Consider the following 21,190-nt stretch of genomic DNA (forward strand, 5'->3'; position numbering starts at 1 on the left):
CAATATGAAATGGATATAGGTGTAGGGCTGGCACTTGCGCACTACACAAGGGGCATTCGGTGACAGAAAAATGTAAAAAATATGTGGTCATTAGGTGAGAGCATGATTTTTGGCTTTCGGTGAGAGCAAAATATAACAAATATGGGGTCATTGGGTGAGAACATGATCTTTTCTTTAAATGGAATCTTTGGGTGAGAGCCGAAACAGCGCCACAGAAACCTCGAAAATCGAATTTCTAGTTCTAAATGGCTTCAAATTTCTTTGTTATCAGAGGGAACATCTGAAGCTTGTATAAGAAAGGATGAGAAAGCAATTTAAAAAGTGTACTAAATTAATATTTAGAATGTTCTAGCAACAAAACCAACATCAGTCGGCATTGAAGACCAGTGGATGCTGGTCGCAGGCCACCAACCTCCACAATGTAAGTCGTGAGAACTTTGTTTAAATTTGTACTTTCTCGATAAATAATTTATTTGTTTTTGGGTGTTTTTGTGGCTTCAGGGACCAGTTCAGTATAAAGTCAAAAATGTTGGCCCAATAATTTCAAAATTTTTGAACTTTGAAAATTTTGGCCAAATTTTTGAGGCATGGACCATGTCTCCCAAACTATGTAATGAACATGGTGGTTGCTACACAAGAATGCTTAGAGCAGTATACTTAGAATGCTTAGAGCGGTATGCTTAGAGCAAGTTGCAGAGGCAAACAAATCCTATGTGACAAAAGATTGCCAATCACTTTGAGGATATTCTACAATGACCTATGGTTGCGAAACCTGGACAACCAAGTTTTTGGATCAAAAATCCAAGGTAGCACAGCATGTTATGGAGAGAAAAATGCTACATATCACCATACGTGACAAAGCAAGAATATTGAAATAAGGGACAAAACAAATGCTAAAGATATCGTTGAAAGGAGCAATGAGGCAAAGTGGATATGGGCGGGTCACATAGCTCGTAGAGAGGAATAGACAAAGAGGTTAACTGAATGGCAGCCAAGAACAGGAAAGAGATGAAGGGGAAGACAAAAACAAAGATGCCGTGATGATCTCACACCCTATGTGCGTACAACCTGGACAAGAGAAGCGCAGAGGAAGCTACTTGAGGAGGGCCACATCCGACAGTGGGTGACACAGCCTGTGAGGTGAGGTGAGGATCAAGTTACACGGCCGTTGATTACACGCGTCTTACGGATACAGAGTCTCCCAAACAGAAACCATGTCTTGTTTTCTGCACATAGATTCGTTACTTGTAACACACATACACGCACACCCCAACTGGACACAATTTTTTTTCAACAGAGTAGTAAATTAAAATTTAGTGCACGACTTTCTGATTGATATAGAGTCATAAATATCTAATCAATGGCGATTGTGCCTTAATTTAAGCTTAATAGTTCTCTGCTCTGCATGCAGCAGGGTTGTAAGATTGATTACACTGGTTAGATGTGTTGACGGGTTTGTTGAGCTGCTGTCAGTTATCTGTGTCAAGAAGCAAATGGATTACAATATTAAAACGATGGTATAGCCATCACTGCGTGTCTACTGTCTACCCAAAAATGTTATGTAACTTTTTTATGCTTGATTTGCTTGGCCAATTGGAACAGTCTCACACCCAACATACCTACCCCCACACCCCCCCACCCACCCCACCTCACACCTACCTCAACCCAAGAAAGAAATACTCCAAAGACACAGTTATTGTCACCTACAAACTACACTGTATAAACGGACACTACAATTCCACAAACAAACACGAGAAAACGAGATAAACATTGTACAATGTTACTTGACAAGAGTGTTGCTAATTAACGTTTTCCTACAGCGTCTTCGCTCAAAACTATTTCAGACACGTCACTTGTTTCACGGTTTTGGGCGTGTGCTTGTGTTTTAATATGAGACGAAATCCTTAAACGAATTACAGAGAGAGGGGAAAAACGAGAGAAGAAGAGAGAGAGAGAGAGAGAGGGAGAGAGGGAGAGGGAGAGAGAGAAGGAGAGAGAGTGGGGAGAGCAACACACACATATATACACAGAGATTGGTGTATAAGAGAAAGACACCTGGAAGCATATGGAGGGAAAGAGAAGACAGAAAAGACAGAAGAGACTGAGGCAGAGACTGTTAAACTGGCAATTGTCGGATACATTTATTAGCAAGTCAATTCGGTTTCTGTACGCGGTTCTATAATTTACAGAACCGCGTGCCCCACTCGGGTTTCCCAATCAAAATATTCACTGCATTTTGCCAAACTACTGTCGCATGTCACAGGCATACACAAACAAACTGGCGCGATTGACTGGAATTTCATTTTGTAGTGTAGTTGATTATCTGGACCTACTTTCAATATCTGCTGACGCTCATGACCGTAATTGTCTTTTCCTAGAGCGACGCAATTGTAAACTAATCTTAAAAGAGATGAGGTAAGATGAGATGTTGAATCTTTGTCCGTTAAATGATTTGATCATCTTGCCTAGCCTTCTTGACAATCATAGAATCAAACAAAATTAAATATCGATGTTAATAATCCAATGCTTAAAAAATCGATGTATAAATCGTCCCATTGATTCTCGTTGAAATTTTGTCATTAAAGCTATTGAAAGTATCTTTTAATATGATTTTACCAAATATTGCTGTACAGTTAGTTCTATACAATAATTATACACCCGATCAAACGTTATTAATTACATGCACATCACTTTTTAAAGATCATCTTTTGATAAATTAAACAACATAACAACATACATTAAGATTAAACCTACCTTTTGTAGTTTGTGTCGTGCATACTGGACATACCAATCTGGTAAGTAATTATCCCTCATAATCTCAGGAATAGGAAACGGTAGGAATCTACTTCTATTCAGTGAATCTCTGCTATCTCCTGCTATAACTCCGATATTTTGCATGCAATATCCTAATGATAAGTCTTCAGCCGTAGCAAAAGTCCCATTCTGGGGGCATAACAGTTGATTGTTTAAACCTATCTTGACTAATGTTTCTACAGCATATCTGCTCAATACATATCCAGCACCTCCACTCATATATCCATTCTTTATAAAAGGTGCAAAATGATGGCCATAGTAAACGGCCTTGCTCGAATTCTTATCTCGTAAGAAATATTTTAAATTGTCAACAATTACGTAAGTATCGTCGTCTGCTTTTAGAAACCAGTCAAACTTTCTGGTAAGATTATGTTTATAAATGTATTCAAATGCAGCTCTTGTTTTGTTCCAAAGGGAATCTCTTCCTTCTGTTACGTTTAGCCCTACGGCAGGAAATGTTGTGTTCTCAACAGAGCTCATATAAAGAATGTGATCACACCTTGGGCCCCAGGTGTTTTTTATATGAAGCGCTTTTAACATTAACGTGTCTGGTGACGTCATTATCCAGCAGAGTACCCGGATTTTCTTCAGATAGTTGTCTTCGTATTTTCTAGATGGTTCACCTGGAGTTAATAAACAAAGATAACAGTTAAGTCACAGTTACGTATTTTAGGTGTTTTTTCTTCTATTTGATTATTTTTCACAAGTTTCAATAATTTATGGTTAGTGTGTTTCAAATTGTAGCATAAGCTAAGTTGGTGTAAACGTTCAAGTAAGTTACATTTACAATGTCCTATAGCTTCGTTCTTCGAGGTAACGAGATTTACCTCTGAACACAATGTTCTAGTATCTGCTGCTGAAAGCACTCTATTTTCTACCGTCTACTGCTGATAGAACACTACTTTGTCTATTATCTACTGTTGATAGCAGACAACTTTATCTACTATCTACTGCTGATATCTCATTACTTTATATACTATCTACTGCTGATAGCACATTACTTTATCAACTATATACTGCTGATATCACAATATTTCAGCTACTATCTACTGCTGATAGAAGACTACTTTATTTTTAATTTAAGTCATTTTAATGTGATACTTGATTTTTCACATTAATGTATAGCTGTGCTTCAAAGAACGATAAATGCACTTCCATTAGGGCACAACTGACATTTACACAAAAAATGAGTTTTAAACTACAGAAAAAGAAACAGTCCAATTTCAAACCCTAACCCTAAATTCAACCCTTTTAATACTGGTGTGTGTTCAATCTATATATGCAATTCAGCAGTCTTTGTCCATTATCTCATGTCATTGTCAGCTGCACCATTTTGTCGTGGTATACATAATACGACAGAATCGTCAGCTAGCTTTTTACCATTTGGCCTGTTGCAATCGCTAAGTTGTAAGAAAAAAGAGAGAAAAAATAACAACGAAAGAAAAGTCGTTACTTTGGATTTATTCGTCTTTTATTGCATTTATTTCAGTGGCTTTTTTAAAACGGTTTCACGGTATTGTTTGCGAACGAGCAAGGCGTTATTAAATGGGTCAATAAAGTGTTTGCTCCAAACTGTACTTCATTTAAAAGCTTTATTATGTCAAATGCTTTATCATGCCCTGTGCACGCCAATAAAATGTAATCTCCACTTTGTCACTTTCTATCAATAATAGCTGGCTCTTTTATTATGACAGAGTAAAAAGCAGTAGGTGCATTAGTGTATAGGAATAAACCAAATACACAAAATATTAATCAATTTCTAGCCCTACCCCGATGTCATTCTTTTCTCTCTTTTTTTTTTTTTTTTTTTTTTTGATAAAACAAGACTCAATTGTTATAGGGGAATATCGGTTAAATTTCTATTTCCGTACTCAATCAAATTAATTTAATTAAATAAACAATCATCAACTCAATGTTTTAGTATTATGATTGGGTAAATGTGTTTTCACTTTAATGTTCAATAGTAAAAACTCAGACGAAAGCGTAAATTTAAGAGTAGTAATATTTTTTTATTATTGTTTTTTACCAAACATTGAAACATTGAAATTAACAAAGAATAACGATTGAGTTTTATTTCATCTGGCATTCCGGATTAGGGTTTCAACAATGTAAATATACACAGTGCACATATGTTAAGGAGAATTCAAACAAATGTTAAATGAAACCCAAATAAGATATGGCCACAGCTGCTGTCCAGGATAAGGAGAGACACATCCGTCCACGCCAAAATTTGAGATTTCTTGCTACTTATCAACACTGAGATGTATTTTTTCACTTGAAACTGATAAAAATCAACTTTTTAATATTTCATCCCATTTCTTGTAAAAATCATTATTTCACTCTTTCCAACTCTAAAAAGTCACATGGCTCTAGAAACCTGAAATGAATTGGCCGGAAATGTGATTACCCGCGCAATTTGCAGAAGCGTGACGTGGCGCAAACCTGCGTGTATCCACGTCGTCGAGTCGCATTACAGCAAAGGTGTGTAAACAAAACAAAAATTTGCAGTCAAAATGCCACCGAGATTTTCAATTTATTTTGGATTTTGGCGCAATAAAGGCATTATTTTTGGATTCATTGGTGGGAAAAAAGATAAAAATAAAAACCATGGACCAGATACAGCTTTCGAAAAATGTAGCGAATTTTCAAAAAACTTTCAAAACTTTCCCTAATTTCATGTCCCTTCTTTATGGAAAGCTAACTGATTTTTTTAAGCTCCTGACTGATTGTATGTTGTCACAAAATATTTGGGGCAAAAACGTGTACCTTTATGATTTGTTTCAAAAACTTAACAGTGTTTTTTTTATATATTACGTTAGCATAGGACTCTTCGACTCCGACTTCAATCCATTCAAAAATATGTAGTTGTACAGTATATACTTTGGACTTAAACTTCAGAAATAATGAAGTTGGAAAAGGTCCATGTTCTCTTCCATTACTCTGCCCTTAACATGCATGAGAGACGGTGAAAGTATAAGTCCCATCAGGATATGGTTTAAAGCCACAGATTGCTGTTTCTTGTTTCCCAGGAAAATTGCAAGAGAGTAACATGAGTAGGTGTAAATTTCACCTTGAGCAATCCCATTTCCCCTGATTTCCCCCTAGGCCACCAGATTCATTCGTGGTTTATTAAAAGACACGGTAGCAGCTAAAAGCTCAATTGATGTGAAATTTACAATCAGTAAAAACAACAAAAAAGCATGACATATTATATTTAAATATCAAATATATCATATAAAGTACACATAATAAACCAAGCGGCGAGACCTCACCCTGCAACCAGATCCCACGGAAAGAGAGGTCCGCAGCTAAGGTGCGGTCAACTGGACCTGGGAAAATGGTGGAAATGAGATGGTCTCACCCCAAGGATAAAATTATTCTAATAGTAATGACAAATACATATGATATTGCACGTGGAGTAAAAAGAAGGAGTGTTGGGGCGAGTCATCATGATCCCAGAGGGGTGAGAGAGAAAGAGATGGGAAAAAAGCACCAAACCCCTAATGAGGGCATGATCACTCGTTCCCAAGCAACAACACCAATAAAACATCAAAGCATACAAAAAGATCATAAGTTCAAACACTATTATTGCACATTTGGAATATGTATAACAGATGGAACACAGGTATTGTAAACAAAAGCGACACATGGTTAAATTGTTGAAATGCACATCAGGTATGAAAAAATTGGCACTATAAAAATGGTTGGTAAATATTGCAGTTATTAAGAGTTAAGCAGTCTGGTTAGGTAAGGTATTGCACTATCATAGTATCTTTTGGTTTTCCAAGTTTGGGTTGTAAGTTTGTGAGCTCCACGCAAGTTTTTTTAGCGGAGAAGGTGAGACTGGTGATTTAGAAAAACAAACCATCATCGACATACACTTGGTTGCATTGAGTGACATATTATTGCTCTCAGACCATTGGTCAAAGTTATTAAGATGCTCTTGAAGATGACTTCGCTGATTCAGCCAACATTTCTCCTCTAGTGTGATATCATCCACATATTTCAGTGCATAAATTTGCTGAACATTGGAGATGGCAGCATAATTGTTTAACACTAAGAATGAACCTGGGCCAACCAAGGTACCTTGTGGAACACCCCCTGTTAGGGTTCTCCAACTAGAGGTGATAGACTGATAACGCACACACTGAGACCTATTGCTAAGAAAATCGCACAACCACGGAATGATTTCAGGCCTGGTACCCATATCAAGGAGCTTGGGGATGATGATGTTGTGATCAACCCGATCAAATGCCTTACTAAAATCAGTTACCACTACTCTACACATACTCTTAGGTTTATCAGTATGCTCATACAACTCGTTGAGCACTTTCACAAGATAATGGGATGTAGATCTGCCCTTTTAATTACCAAATTGGTTCACATCAATGCGAGGCTCAATGTCTTCCATGACCCAATTCATGATAAAAAATTCAGCTACTTTAAAGAAGTGATCAGTGAGTGAAATGAGTCGTATAGTTTGTCCCAAGTAGGGCGCATAGTTTTAGGTATCGGTACTATATAGTACAACCGCCTTCTTCCATTGGCGAGGTACAACTCCTTCCTGATAGGAAGTATTCAAGATTTCAGTAAGTGGAGAGCTCAATTCGTATGCAAATTAAATGATAAGTTTAGCTGGAATACCATCCGGACCACTCACTTTTTTAGAGCTTATCTGTTTACATAATTGGCTACATAGTAGGACTAAATGTTTTAGACCACACATTTCCCCATTTTCTGGTGTTTCGTTCTGTGGCTTTAAGCTAATATGGATGCAGGATTTAAATTGAAGTCACTCAGACTTCGTATTTACATTCCTTTGTGTCGAAAGTACTGTATTCAATTAAAATACTTATATAAGGAACTTGCGTTGATCGTTAAGTTAATTTGTTATAGCACTAGAGGTACCCGGATTTGAAGCTATTTGAGGTCCTGATTATTCCGTTCTCATGTTGTTTATTCTGTAGAGAATTATGATATACATTTTTACATACATTGCTATATGGGATGCTTTAACAAAATCACATGATAATTTCCACGTACTACTACTTAAATAAATTGGCTGCTGGCTAAGAGACATTGAACATTTGGTGACGTCTAAAAGCTCTCCTAATAATTATAATCAGGAATATGTCTATTATACCTGCAGTGTGTTTTAAACTCTGGATCTAATTTTCCAGAATTACATATAATTTTACGACACTCAATAAAGCACTGCAGATCATAACACTCTATACATAAAAAAAAAATCGCAGTGATTTATAATGCGCTACGCACAGGCACAACGCCTTGACGTTGATCCACAAGCCTCAGCACACTTTACAGGTTGTCGCTGACCACTATGGCCCACATCATTCCATAAACCATTAAACAACAAATCAGGGACTTTGCTGCTTCAAGAGCGCACACCCTAGACAACCATCGCAACCAGGATCAGCTCCCCGAGTTTCGTACGGGTTACAACGAGACAAATTAGCAGTGAGTTCCTTGTCCAGGGGAATTTCAAGCTAACTCAATTTTTCCACGAGAGCATATTAGTAACCACCAGGGTTCGAACCCGCAACCTCTCGCGGATTATTCCCACTTCGTCCAATCCCATTTGGTCCAATCCCACTTCGTCCAATCCCATTTGGTCCAATCCCACTTGGTCCATTCCCACTTGGTCCAATCCCATTTGGTCCAATCCCACTTTGGCCAATCCCACTAGGGCCATGTCCCACTTGGTCCATGTCCCACTAGGGCCATGTCCCACTTGGTCCATGTCCCACTAGGGCCATGTCCCACTTAGTCCATGTCCCACTAGGTCCATGTCCCACTAGGGCCATGTCCCACTAGGGCCATGTCCCACTAGTGCCATGTCCCACTAGGGCCATGTCCCACTAGGTCCATGTCCCACTTAGGCCATGTCCCACTAGGGCCATGTCCCACTTAGGCCATGTCCCACTTAGGCCATATCCCATTTGGACCCGTACATAGGCCTAGATGTACATAAAAAGATGAAAAGGTTTAGAAGAACAGAAAGGAAAAAAATGAGATGATGTAGAAGGAGCAGAATAAGGTGGATGAAAAGGGTGAAGAATAGACAGAGGAAGGAAAAGAGAAGGAATCAGTAGGACAAAGGAAGGAGATGGAGACTGAAGGAGAAGAAGGGATTGTTTGCCAACATAATGCCGGAGACTATGAACAGAAATGACCCAGAAATGATGATCTTTAATTGGCTTGTATAATAATTATGTGCATAATCATACAAAAGTGGCATTTTATCATAGGCCTATGTAATTTGCATAGTTCGCATTATATTATATAGACCATTTAAGGTTTGTAAATTGTGTGAACGCACATCGTCACATACCAATTTTGCAAGAAAAATGAGAGTATCTTCTATCATGCACGATAAGTTGACGAAAAAAAGATACCCTGTTCTACGTCGTTCGGCTACGGAAGCATATTAGTGCCAAAAAAAAAAAAAAAAAGAAATATTATTGCGAATATTCGCAATAATTATTGCGAATATTCGCAATGTTATTGCGAATATTCGCAATGTTATTGCGAATATTCGCAATATTATTGCGAATATTCGCAATAATTATTGCGAATATTCGCAATGTTATTGCGAATATTCGCAATGTTATTGCGAATATTCGCAATATTATTGCGAATATTCGCAATGTTATTGCGAATATTCGCAATGTTATTGCGAATATTCGCAATGTTATTGCGAATATTCGCAATAATTATTGCGAATATTCGCAATAATTATTGAGTATAAAACTATCGACAGTAGATAGCTGGTGCAAAGTGTGAACATAAAACTATCTAGAGTAGATAATGTGTGAGTAAAAACCTTTCTAAAGTAGATAGCAAAGTGTGAATAAAACTATCAACAGTAGATATCAGGTTATGAGTATGACAGTAGGCCTATATATAGCAGATATCAGTGTGTGGGAATAAAAGTATCTTCAGTAGATAGTAGGTGTGATATTATTAAACTATCTAGAGTAGATAGCAAAGTGTGAGTATAAAAGTATATTCAGAAGATAGCAGGGTATGAGTGTAAAACGAGCTAAAGTAGATGGCAGGGTGTGCGTATAAAAGAATCTTAAGTAGATGACAAGGTGTCCGTGTAAATATATCTACAGTAGACAGCAAAGCATGAGTATAAAAAATATGTAGAGTAGATAGCAGGGTGTGAGTACAAAACGTTCTAAAGTAGATTTCAAAGGGTGAATAAAACTCCCAACAAGTAAAAATCGGGGTGTGAGTATTTATAGTAGATATTAGAGTTTGAGAATAAAAGTATCTTCAGTAGTAGGCTGTGAGTATAAAAGTATCTTCAGTAGATTAGAGGACGTAATTATAAAACTATCTAGAGTAGATAGCAAAGTTTGAGTATTAATGTATCTTCAGTAGATAGCAGGGTATGAGTGTAAAACGAGCTAAAGTAGATGACAGGGTATGCGTATTAAAGAATCTGATGTAGATGACATATCTAGAGTAGATATCAGGGTTTGAGAATAAAAGTATCTTCAGTAGATTGCAACATGCAAGTATAAAACTATCTTCAGTAGGTAATAAAGTGTGAGTATCAAACTATCTATAAAGTTATAGAACCGTGACGCCGAAGCATGAAACACCGATTGCATTAATAAGTAGGCCTACATAATCAAACTGGTGGTGTGATTATTGCGAATATTCGCAATAATTATTGCGAATATTCGCAATAATTATTGCGAATATTCGCAATGTTATTGCGAATATTCGCAATAATTATTGCGAATATTCGCAATGTTATTGCGAATATTCGCAATGTTATTGCGAATATTCGCAATAATTATTGCGAATATTCGCAATGTTATTGCGAATATTCGCAATATTATTGCGAATATTCGCAATAATTATTGCGAATATTCGCAATGTTATTGCGAATATTCGCAATAATTATTGCGAATATTCGCAATGTTATTGCGAATATTCGCAATGTTATTGCGAATATTCGCAATAATTATTGTGCGAATATTCGCAATAATTATTGAGTATAAAACTATCGACAGTAGATAGCTGGTGCAAAATGTGAACATAAAACTATCTACAGTAGATAGTGTGTGAGTAAAAACCTTTCTAAAGTAGATAGCAAAGTATGAATAAAACTATCAACAGTAGATATCAGGTTATGAGTATGACAGTAGGCCTATATATAGCAGATACCAGTGTGTGGGAATAAAAGTATCTTCAGTAGATAGGAGAGTGTGATATAAAACTATCTACAGTAGATAGCAAAGTGTGAGTATAAAAGTATATTCAGATAGTAGGGTATGAGTGTAAAACGAGCTAAAGTAGATGGCAGGGTGTGCGTATAAAAGAATCTTAAGTAGATGATAAGGTGTCAGTGTATATATATCCACAGTAGACAGCAAAGCGTAAGTATAAAAATATGTAGAGTAGATAGCAGGGTGTGAGTACAAAACGTTCCAAAGTAGATTTCAAAGGGTGAATAAAAACTCCCAAGTAAAAATCGGGGTGTGAGTATTTATAGTAGATATTAGAGTTTGAGAATAAAAGTATCTTCAGTAGTAGGCTGTGAGTATAAAAGTATCTTCAGTAGATTTAGAGGGCGTAATTATAAAACTATCTAGAGTAGATAGCAAAGTTTGAGTATCAATGTATCTTCAGTAGATAGCAGGGTATGAGTGTAAAACGAGCTAAAGTAGATGACAGGGTATGCGTATTAAAGAATCTGATGTAGATGACATATCTAGAGTAGATATCAGGGTTTGAGAATAAAAGTATCTTCAGTAGATTGCAACATGCAAGTATAAAACTATCTTCAGTAGGTAATAAAGTGTGAGTATCAAACTATCTATAAAGTTATAGAACCGTGACGCCGAAGCATGAAACACCGATTGCATTAATAAGTAGGCCTACATAATCAAACTGGTGGTGTGATTATTGCGAATATTCGCAATAATTATTGCGAATATTCGCAATAATTATTGCGAATATTCGCAATGTTATTGCGAATATTCGCAATATTATTGCGAATATTCGCAATAATTATTGCGAATATTCGCAATAACATTGCGAATATTCGCAATAATATTGCGAATATTCGCAATAATTATTGCGAATATTCGCAATAATCACACCACCAGTTTGATTATGTAGGCCTACTTATTAATGCAATCGGTGTTTCATGCTTCGCAATGTTATTGCGAATATTCGCAATAATTATTGCGAATATTCGCAATAATTATTGAGTATAAAACTATCGACAGTAGATAGCTGGTGCAAAGTGTGAACATAAGACTATCTAGAGTAGATAGTGTGTGAGTAAAAACCTTTCTAAAGTAGATAGCAAAGTGTGAATAAAACTATCAACAGTAGATATCAGGTTATGAGTATGACAGTAGGCCTATAGCAGATATCAGTGTGTGGGAATAATCTTCAGTAGATAGTAGGTGTGATTATAAAACTATCTAGAGTAGATAGCAAAGTGTGAGTATAAAAGTATATTCAGAAGATAGCAGGGTATCAGTGTAAAACGAGCTAAAGTAGATGGCAGGGTGTGCGTATAAAAGAATCTTAAGTAGATGACAAGGTGTCCGTGTAAATATATCTACAGTAGACAGCAAAGCATGAGTATAAAAATATGTAGAGTAGATAGCAGGGTGTGAGTACAAAACGTTCTAAAGTAGATTTCAACTATCTTCAGTAGGTAATAAAGTGTGAGTATCAAACTATCTATAAAGTTATAGAACCGTGACGCCGAAGCATGAAACACCGATTGCATTAATAAGTAGGCCTACATAATCAAACTGGTGGTGTGATTATTGCGAATATTCGCAATAATTATTGCGAATATTCGCAATATTATTGCGAATATTCGCAATGTTATTGCGAATATTCGCAATAATTATTGCGAATATTCGCAATGTTATTGCGAATATTCGCAATAATATTGCGAATATTTGCAATAATTATTGCGAATATTCGCAATAATTATTGAGTATAAAACTATCGACAGTAGATAGCTGGTGCAAAGTGTGAACATAAGACTATCTAGAGTAGATAGTGTGTGAGTAAAAACCTTTCTAAAGTAGATAGCAAAGTGTGAATAAAACTATCAACAGTAGATATCAGGTTATGAGTATGACAGTAGGCCTATATATAGCAGATATCAGTGTGTGGGAATAAAAGTATCTTCAGTAGATAGGAGGGTGTGATTAAAAAAACTATTTACAGTAGATAGCAAAGTGTGAGTATAAAAGTATATTCAGAAGATAGCAGGATATGAATGTAAAACGAGCTAAAGTAGATGGCATGGTGTGCGTATAAAAGAATCTTAAGTAGATGACAAGGTGTCAGTGTAAATATATCTACAGTAGACAGCAAAGCGTGGGTATAAAAATATGTAGAGTAGATAGCAGGGTGTGAGTACAAAACGTTTTAAAGTAGATTTCAAAGGGTGAATAAAAACTCCCAACAAGTAAAAATCGGGATGTGAGTAAGAAGTATTTCAAAGAGATATCAGAGTTTGAGAATAAAAGCATCTTCAGTAGATAGGGTGTGAGTTTAAAACGAGCTGAAGTAGATGACAATGTGTGCATATAAAAGAATATTTAGTAAATGACATATCTAGAGTAGATATCAGGGTTTAAGTATCTTCAGTAGACAACAGGATAAAAGTATCTACAGTATATTGCAACATGCAAGTATAAAACTATCTTCAGTAGATAACAAAGTGTGAGTATAAAGCTATTTATGAAGTTATAGAAACATTTGCAAAGTATCAATGAAAAGCTCTGTCTTTCTGTTTTTTCAATATATCTCATGCTCATAGCACCTAAAATAAACAAGAAGAGTCTTTCAAAATGACACAGTTCACGGATCAGGTGTATAGTAATTTGTTCTAACTTTTCATTTTAATATCTAACCTACTCTGCACTGATCTTACAATAAATTAGTGATTTGACGCATAATGATACCTACATCCTGACTCTAGCTTATATAACTCTCCATCCAGCAAGAAACTCATAGGAATAGAAACTTTCAAATCACTTACACTATCATAGGCCTATTGAAATTCAATCAATATACCTCAATAACCTTGGCCCAATAATTATTAGGGATCCAATTATGATAAGCAAACATTACTGGGTAGATAACAGGAACTAGATTTTGTCAGTTGCAAGGAATTGAGTAAATCGCCTGTACCAAAATAGTAGTGTATTTTTCATGCAGTAATATGCTCAGCCTTATCACAAAATAAACAATAGCATTAACCTTACCCACCAATCAGTAAAGCCTATTATAATCATGTGATGGCTCAATCCAATTGTGAACATGCTTTGAAAAAAAAGCAAAAAAATAGTCCTGGCTGCCATTGTCTCAATACAAGACAAGATGTGCTAAAAAGTCCTTGTCATGTGGGACAGGATTAGATAAAGGTGTACAAACCTGGGTATGAGACATTAGGAAGTATTTCCTAGCCTCTTTACCACAGGGTTGTTTGGCTACAATAGCTATTTAACACACAGTGTATGTAAGGGATAAACTGTGCATATGAGATATGGGTTCAAGTGGGGGAAATGTTCACTCCGTGAACAAAAAGCGCTCAATAATTGGGCACCAAAACCAAAGGTTGGTGACCACCATGTGAGATCCCTTGTTATAAGCTTTTATTGATATAAGTATCATCCTCACAGCAACTACAATAAAAGAGCGCCCCATTGAGGGCCAAATCGAAAAATGTGATATGATCAAGGTGAATGAGTCACATGTCGGCAATTTTCAATTAGAAGTTTTATTTTTACATCATTTTCTGGCAGTTTATGAATGCTACATTTTGATGCAAACCCCATCAAAATCAGACATCTGGTTACCGAGTTATGAACAATTTACCAATGGCTGAAAAAATTTAAACAAAAGAATTGGAACACTGCCAATATCTCTAAAACAATATTAACGAAATCCGACTCATTCCCCTTGATTATGTCACACATTGGTGACCATCATGTCATCTCTTACCCACCGTGACAACCCTTAACCCACCCTAAGACCCTTAAACCAACCACACCCCTTGACCCACCATGGCAACCCGTTGATGTTGTCCCGGGATGTTGTCCAAGGAAAGAAAAGCAACTACTCTCTAAATGTAAAAGAGTGAAAAACTCACTCCCAAAAAGAGTGATTCACTTATAAAACCACTCAAAAATGAGTGAAATGTGTTTTTTTTAAACTTTAAAACCACCCAAAAAGAGGGAAAACCACTCTAAAAAAAGTGAATTTCAACTCGTTCAAGGAGTTAAATGAAGGACAACACGTTTTTAGAGTTGTCCTTTATTTAACTCCTTGAAAGAGTTAAAATTCACTCTTAAAGAGTGGTTTTCACTCTTTTTTTAGTGGTTTTAAAGTTAAAAAAACACATTTCACTCCTTTTTGAGTGGTCTTATAAGTGAATTACTCTTTTCGGGAGTGAGTTTTTCACTCTTTTACATTTAGAGAGATGTCACAGCTGTGTTTGAGCAAACACGAATATCTATGCCCGTGGTATGCCCATGCTCACAAACGAAAACTTGGTGACCATCATGTAAAAGCCCTTGTTAAAAGCTTTAATTGATATCAGAATCATCCGCATAGCTCTTAGAATAAAAAACGCCCAATTGGGCGCCAATTACAAAAATTGGTAACCATCATGTGAAAGCCCTTGTTATAAACTTTAATTGATATAAGTATCATCCTCATAGCACCTAAAATTAAAAAGCGCCCAATTGGGCGTCAAATCCAACAGTTGGTAACCACCATGTGGAAGCCCTTGTTATAAACTTTAATTGATATAAGTATCATCCTCATAGCACCTAAAATAAAAAAGCCCCAAATTGGGCGCCAAATCCAACAGTTGGTGACCACCATGTGAAAGCCCTTGTTATAGACTTTAATCGTTATAAGTATCATCCTCAGAGCACCTACAATAAAAAAAAGCCCCAAATTGGGCGCCAAATCCAACAGTTGGTGAACACCATGTGGAAGCCCTTGTTATAAACTTTAATTGATATAAGTATCATAATCATAGCACCTAAAATAAAAATGCGCCCAATTGGGCAACAAATCCAACAATTGGTGACCACCATGTGGAAGCCCTTGTTATAAACTTTAATTGATATAAGTATCATAATCATAGCACCTAAAATAAAAATGCGCCCAATTGGGCACCAAATCCAACAATTGGTGACCACCATGTGGAAGCCCTTGTTATAAACTTTAATTGATATAAGTATCATCATCATAACACCTAAAACTAAGCTTTAATTGATATAAGTATCATCCTCATAGCACTTAAAATTTTAAAAAGTGCCCAATTGGGCGCCAAATCTATAAAAAACTGGTGACCACCCCTTACAAACCGTGACAACCCTTTACAATCCTAACACCCATTAACCAACCACACCCCATGTCCCACAATGACAACCTTTTGAGGTGGTCCAAGGCACCAATATCAAAATGCCTACACATTCCCTTTTAAGGGAGTTTTTGTCAAGTGATCAATTTCCTTGACGTACGATTCGGGCCGTTATCATTGTAAACCCATGTAGCTAACGAAATGCTACCTATTGCGCCACACTGTGTTAATAAGGTCGTACCTATTTTGCTTTTTAAAGCCTTTGAACTTTGGGGGTTGGGGTTGTGGCTACCACAGAATACATCAAGGGTCATTCATGGGCCATCATTGTACGTCCAAAAATCTTGGACGTCCAAAAATTTCGCGTCAGACATAAATCGACGAATCACAGTGTCAGAAATCTACTGTAGATAGTTTTATACTCACACTTTGCTATCTACTGTAGATTCTTTTATACTCGCACCATGCAATATACTGTAGCTCCTTTTATACTCACACCCCGCTACCTATAATGTTAATTGTTAATTTGTTATACTCACACTTTCCTATCTACTGAAGTTACTTTTGTAGTAACACTCTGGTAGGCCTATCTACTGAAAATTGTTTTTATCCTCACACCTGATATCTAGGCTACAGTAGATAATTTTATTCGCATCCTGCTATCTATTGTAATTTTATACTCACTTAAGTAGAGATTAAAGTGCGACAGGGTCGGAAATCTACTGTAGATAGTTTTATACTCACACGTTGCTATCTACTGTAGATTCTTTAATACTCACACCATGCAATCTACTGTAGCTCCTTTTATACTCGCGCAAATTGCCATCTTTTGTACTATTATACTGTGTTAATAGGTCGAACGTCTTTGCTATTGACGTACGTTCAAATCCGTCATCATTGCAAATACTGGTAGCTACCAAAATGCCATCTTTTTTTTACACTACATAGCGTTAATAGGTTCAAAGTACGACTCGTATTTGCTATTGACGTACGTTCCAATCCGTTATCATTGGAAATACAGGTAGCTAGCCAAATGCCACCTTTTGCACTACACTGTGTAAATAGGTCGAAAGTATGTTGCCTTTTAAAGCCTCTGAACTTTGACCTCTGGGGTTGCGGGTACCATAGGATATATCTGGGGCCATGGGCCAACATTTCACCAAGTATGAACCCTGAGGGCGCTGTAGTTCTTGAGCTAGAGCTGTTTGAAATTTTACACATATTGGTCCCTGTAGCCCATGACCTTTAACCTCTGGGGTCGGGGCTACCCCAGAAAATTTCTAGGGGTCATGGGTCATCATTATACCAAGTATGGGCCCCGAGCCTACTTTAGATATTGTGCAAAGTTATTGCGAATATTCGCAATAACATTGCGAATATTCGCAATAATTATTGCGAATATTCGCAATAATTATTGCGAATATTCGCAATAATGTATGGGTGGCCGATAGCAACAAAACACGTCTAAAATTATACGCCTGATCAAGATGCAATCTTGGACGTCCAAATATTTCGCGGCAGACATAAATCGACGAATCACAGTGTCAGAAATCTACTGTAGATAGTTTTATACTCACACTTTGCTATCTACTGTAGATTCTTTTATACTCACACCATGCAATATACTGTAGCTCCTTTTACACTCACACCCGCTATCTATAATGTTAATTGTTATACTCACACTTTCCTATCTACTGAAGTTACTTTTGTAGTAACACTCTGGTATCTACTGCAAAATTGTTTTTATACTCACACCTGATATCTACAGTAGATAGCTTTTATTCGCATCCTGCTATCTATTGTAATTTTATACTCACTTAAGTAGAGATTAAAGTGCGACAGGGTCGGAAATCTACTGTAGATAGTTTTATACTCACACTTTGCTATCTACTGTAGATTCTTTAATACTCACACCATGCAATCTACTGTAGCTCCTTTTATATACTCGCGCAAATTGCCATCTTTTGTACTATACTGTGTTAATAGGTCGAACGTCTTTACTATTGACGTACGTTCAAATCCGTCATCATTGCAAATACTGGTAGCTACCAAAATGCCATCTTTTACACTACAACGCGTTAATAGGTTCAAAGTACGACTCGTATTTGCTATTGACGTACGTTCCAATCCGTTATCATTGGAAATACAGGTAGCTAGCCAAATGCCACCTTTTGCACTACACTGTGTAAATAGGTCGAAAGTTTTTTGCCTTTTAAAGTCTCTGAACTTTGACCTCTGGGATTGCGGGTACCATAGGATATATCTGGGGCCATGGGCCAACATTTCACCAAGTATGAACCCTGAGGGCGCTGTAGTTCTTGAGCTAGAGCTGTTTGAAATTTTACACATATTGGTCCCTGTAGCCCATGACCTTTAACCTCTGGGGTCGGGACTACCCCAGAAAATTTCTAGGGGTCATGGGTCATCATTATACCAAGTATGGGCCCCGAGCCTACTTTAGATATTGTGCAAAGTTATTGCGAATATTCGCAATAACATTGCGAATATTCGCAATAATTATTGCGAATATTCGCAATAATTATTGCGAATATTAATTATTGCGAATATTCGCAATAATTATTGCGAATATTCGCAATAATGTATGGGTGGCCGATAGCAACAAAACACGTCTAAAATTATACGCCTGATCAAGATGCAATCTTGGACGTCCAAAAATTTCGCGGCAGACATAAATCGACGAATCACAGTGTCAGAAATCTACTGTTGATAGTTTTATACTCACACTTTGCTATCTACTGTAGATTCTTTTATACTCACACCATGCAATATATAATACTGTAGCTCCTTTTACACTCACACCCCGCTATCTATAATGTTAATTGTTATACTCACACTTTCCTATCTACTGAAGTTACTTTTGTAGTAACACTCTGGTATCTACTGCAAAATTGTTTTTATACTCACACCTGATATCTACAGTAGATAGTTTTTATTCGCATCCTGCTATCTATTGTAATTTTATACTCACTTAAGTAGAGATTAAAGTGCGACAGGGTCGGAAATCTACTGCAGATAGTTTTATACTCACACTTTGCTATCTACTGTAGATTCTTTAATACTCACACCATGCAATCTACTGTAGCTCCTTTTATACTCGCGCAAATTGCCATCTTTTGTACTATACTGTGTTTAATAGGTCGAACGTCTTTGCTATTGACGTACGTTCAAATCCGTCATCATTGCAAATACTGGTAGCTACCAAAATGCCATCTTTTACACTACAACGCGTTAATAGGTTCAAAGTACGACTCGTATTTGCTATTGACGTACGTTCCAATCCGTTATCATTGCAAATACAGGTACTAGCCAAATGCCACCTTTTGCACTACACTGTGTAAATAGGTCGAAAGTTTTTTGCCTTTTAAAGCCTCTGAACTTTGACCTCTGGGGTTGCGGGTACCATAGGATATATCTGGGGCCATGGGCCAACATTTCACCAAGTATGAACCCTGAGGGCGCTGTAGTTCTTGAGCTAGAGCTGTTTGAAATTTTACACATATTGGTCCCTGTAGCCCATGACCTTTAACCTCTGGGGTCAGGGCTACCCCAGAAAATTTCTAGGGGTCATGGGTCATCATTATACCAAGTATGGGCCCTGAGCCTACTTTAGATATTGTGCAAAGTTATTGCGAATATTCGCAATAACATTGCGAATATTCGCAATAATTATTGCGAATATTCGCAATAACATTGCGAATATTCGCAATAATTATTGCGAATATTCGCAATAATATTGCGAATATTCGCAATAACATTGCGAATATTCGCAATAATTATTGCGAATATTCGCAATAACATTGCGAATATTCGCAATAACATTGCGAATATTCGCAATAATTATTGCGAATATTCGCAATAACATTGCGAATATTCGCAATAATTATTGCGAATATTCGCAATAATTATTGCGAATATTCGCAATAATCACACCACCAGTTTGATTATGTAGGCCTACTTATTAATGCAATCGGTGTTTCATGCTTCGGCGTCACGGTTCTATAACTTTATAGATAGTTTGATACTCACACTTTATTACCTACTGAAGATAGTTTTATACTTGCATGTTGCAATCTACTGAAGATACTTTTATTCTCAACCCTGATATCTACTCTAGATATGTCATCTACATCAGATTCTTTAATACGCATACCCTGTCATCTACTTTAGCTCGTTTTACACTCATACCCTGCTATCTACTGAAGATACATTAATACTCAAACTTTGCTATCTACTCTAGATAGTTTTATAATTACGTCCTCTAATCTACTGAAGATACTTTTATACTCACAGCCTACTACTGAAGATACTTTTATTCTCAAACTCTAATATCTACTATAAATACTCACACCCCGATTTTTACTTGTTGGGAGTTTTATTCACCCTTTGAAATCTACTTTAGAACGTTTTGTACTCACACCCTGCTATCTACTCTACATATTTTTATACTCATGCTTTGCTGTCTACTGTAGATATATTTACACGGACACCTTGTCATCTACTTAAGATTCTTTTATACGCACACCCTGCCATCTACTTTAGCTCGTTTTACACTCATACCCTGCTATCTTCTGAATATACTTTTATACTCACACTTTGCTATCTACTCTAGATAGTTTAATAATCACACCTACTATCTACTGAAGATACTTTTATTCCCACACACTGATATCTGCTATATATAGGCCTACTGTCATACTCATAACCTGATATCTACTGTTGATAGTTTTATTCACACTTTGCTATCTACTTTAGAAAGGTTTTTACTCACACATTATCTACTCTAGATAGTTTTATGTTCACACTTTGCACCAGCTATCTACTGTCGATAGTTTTATACTCAATAATTATTGCGAATATTCGCAATAACATTGCGAATATTCGCAATAACATTGCGAATATTCGCAATAATTATTGCGAATATTCGCAATAATATTGCGAATATTCGCAATAACATTGCGA

General features: G+C 36.6%; 1 protein-coding gene across 1 annotated transcript in view; it reads right to left on the reverse strand.

Annotated features, from left to right (window-relative positions):
- LOC140158189 (glycoprotein-N-acetylgalactosamine 3-beta-galactosyltransferase 1-like) overlaps positions 1-21,190 on the reverse strand; it is a 33,571-nt gene that overhangs the window by 2,248 nt on the left and 10,133 nt on the right. The window contains exon 2 of the mRNA XM_072181320.1: positions 2,755-3,437. Coding sequence (XP_072037421.1) covers positions 2,755-3,437 — 683 coding nt within the window. The remainder of the gene's footprint in view (positions 1-2,754; positions 3,438-21,190) is intronic.

Source organism: Amphiura filiformis, chromosome 8, assembly GCF_039555335.1.
Source record: "Amphiura filiformis chromosome 8, Afil_fr2py, whole genome shotgun sequence".
Taxonomy (NCBI): domain Eukaryota; kingdom Metazoa; phylum Echinodermata; class Ophiuroidea; order Amphilepidida; family Amphiuridae; genus Amphiura; species Amphiura filiformis.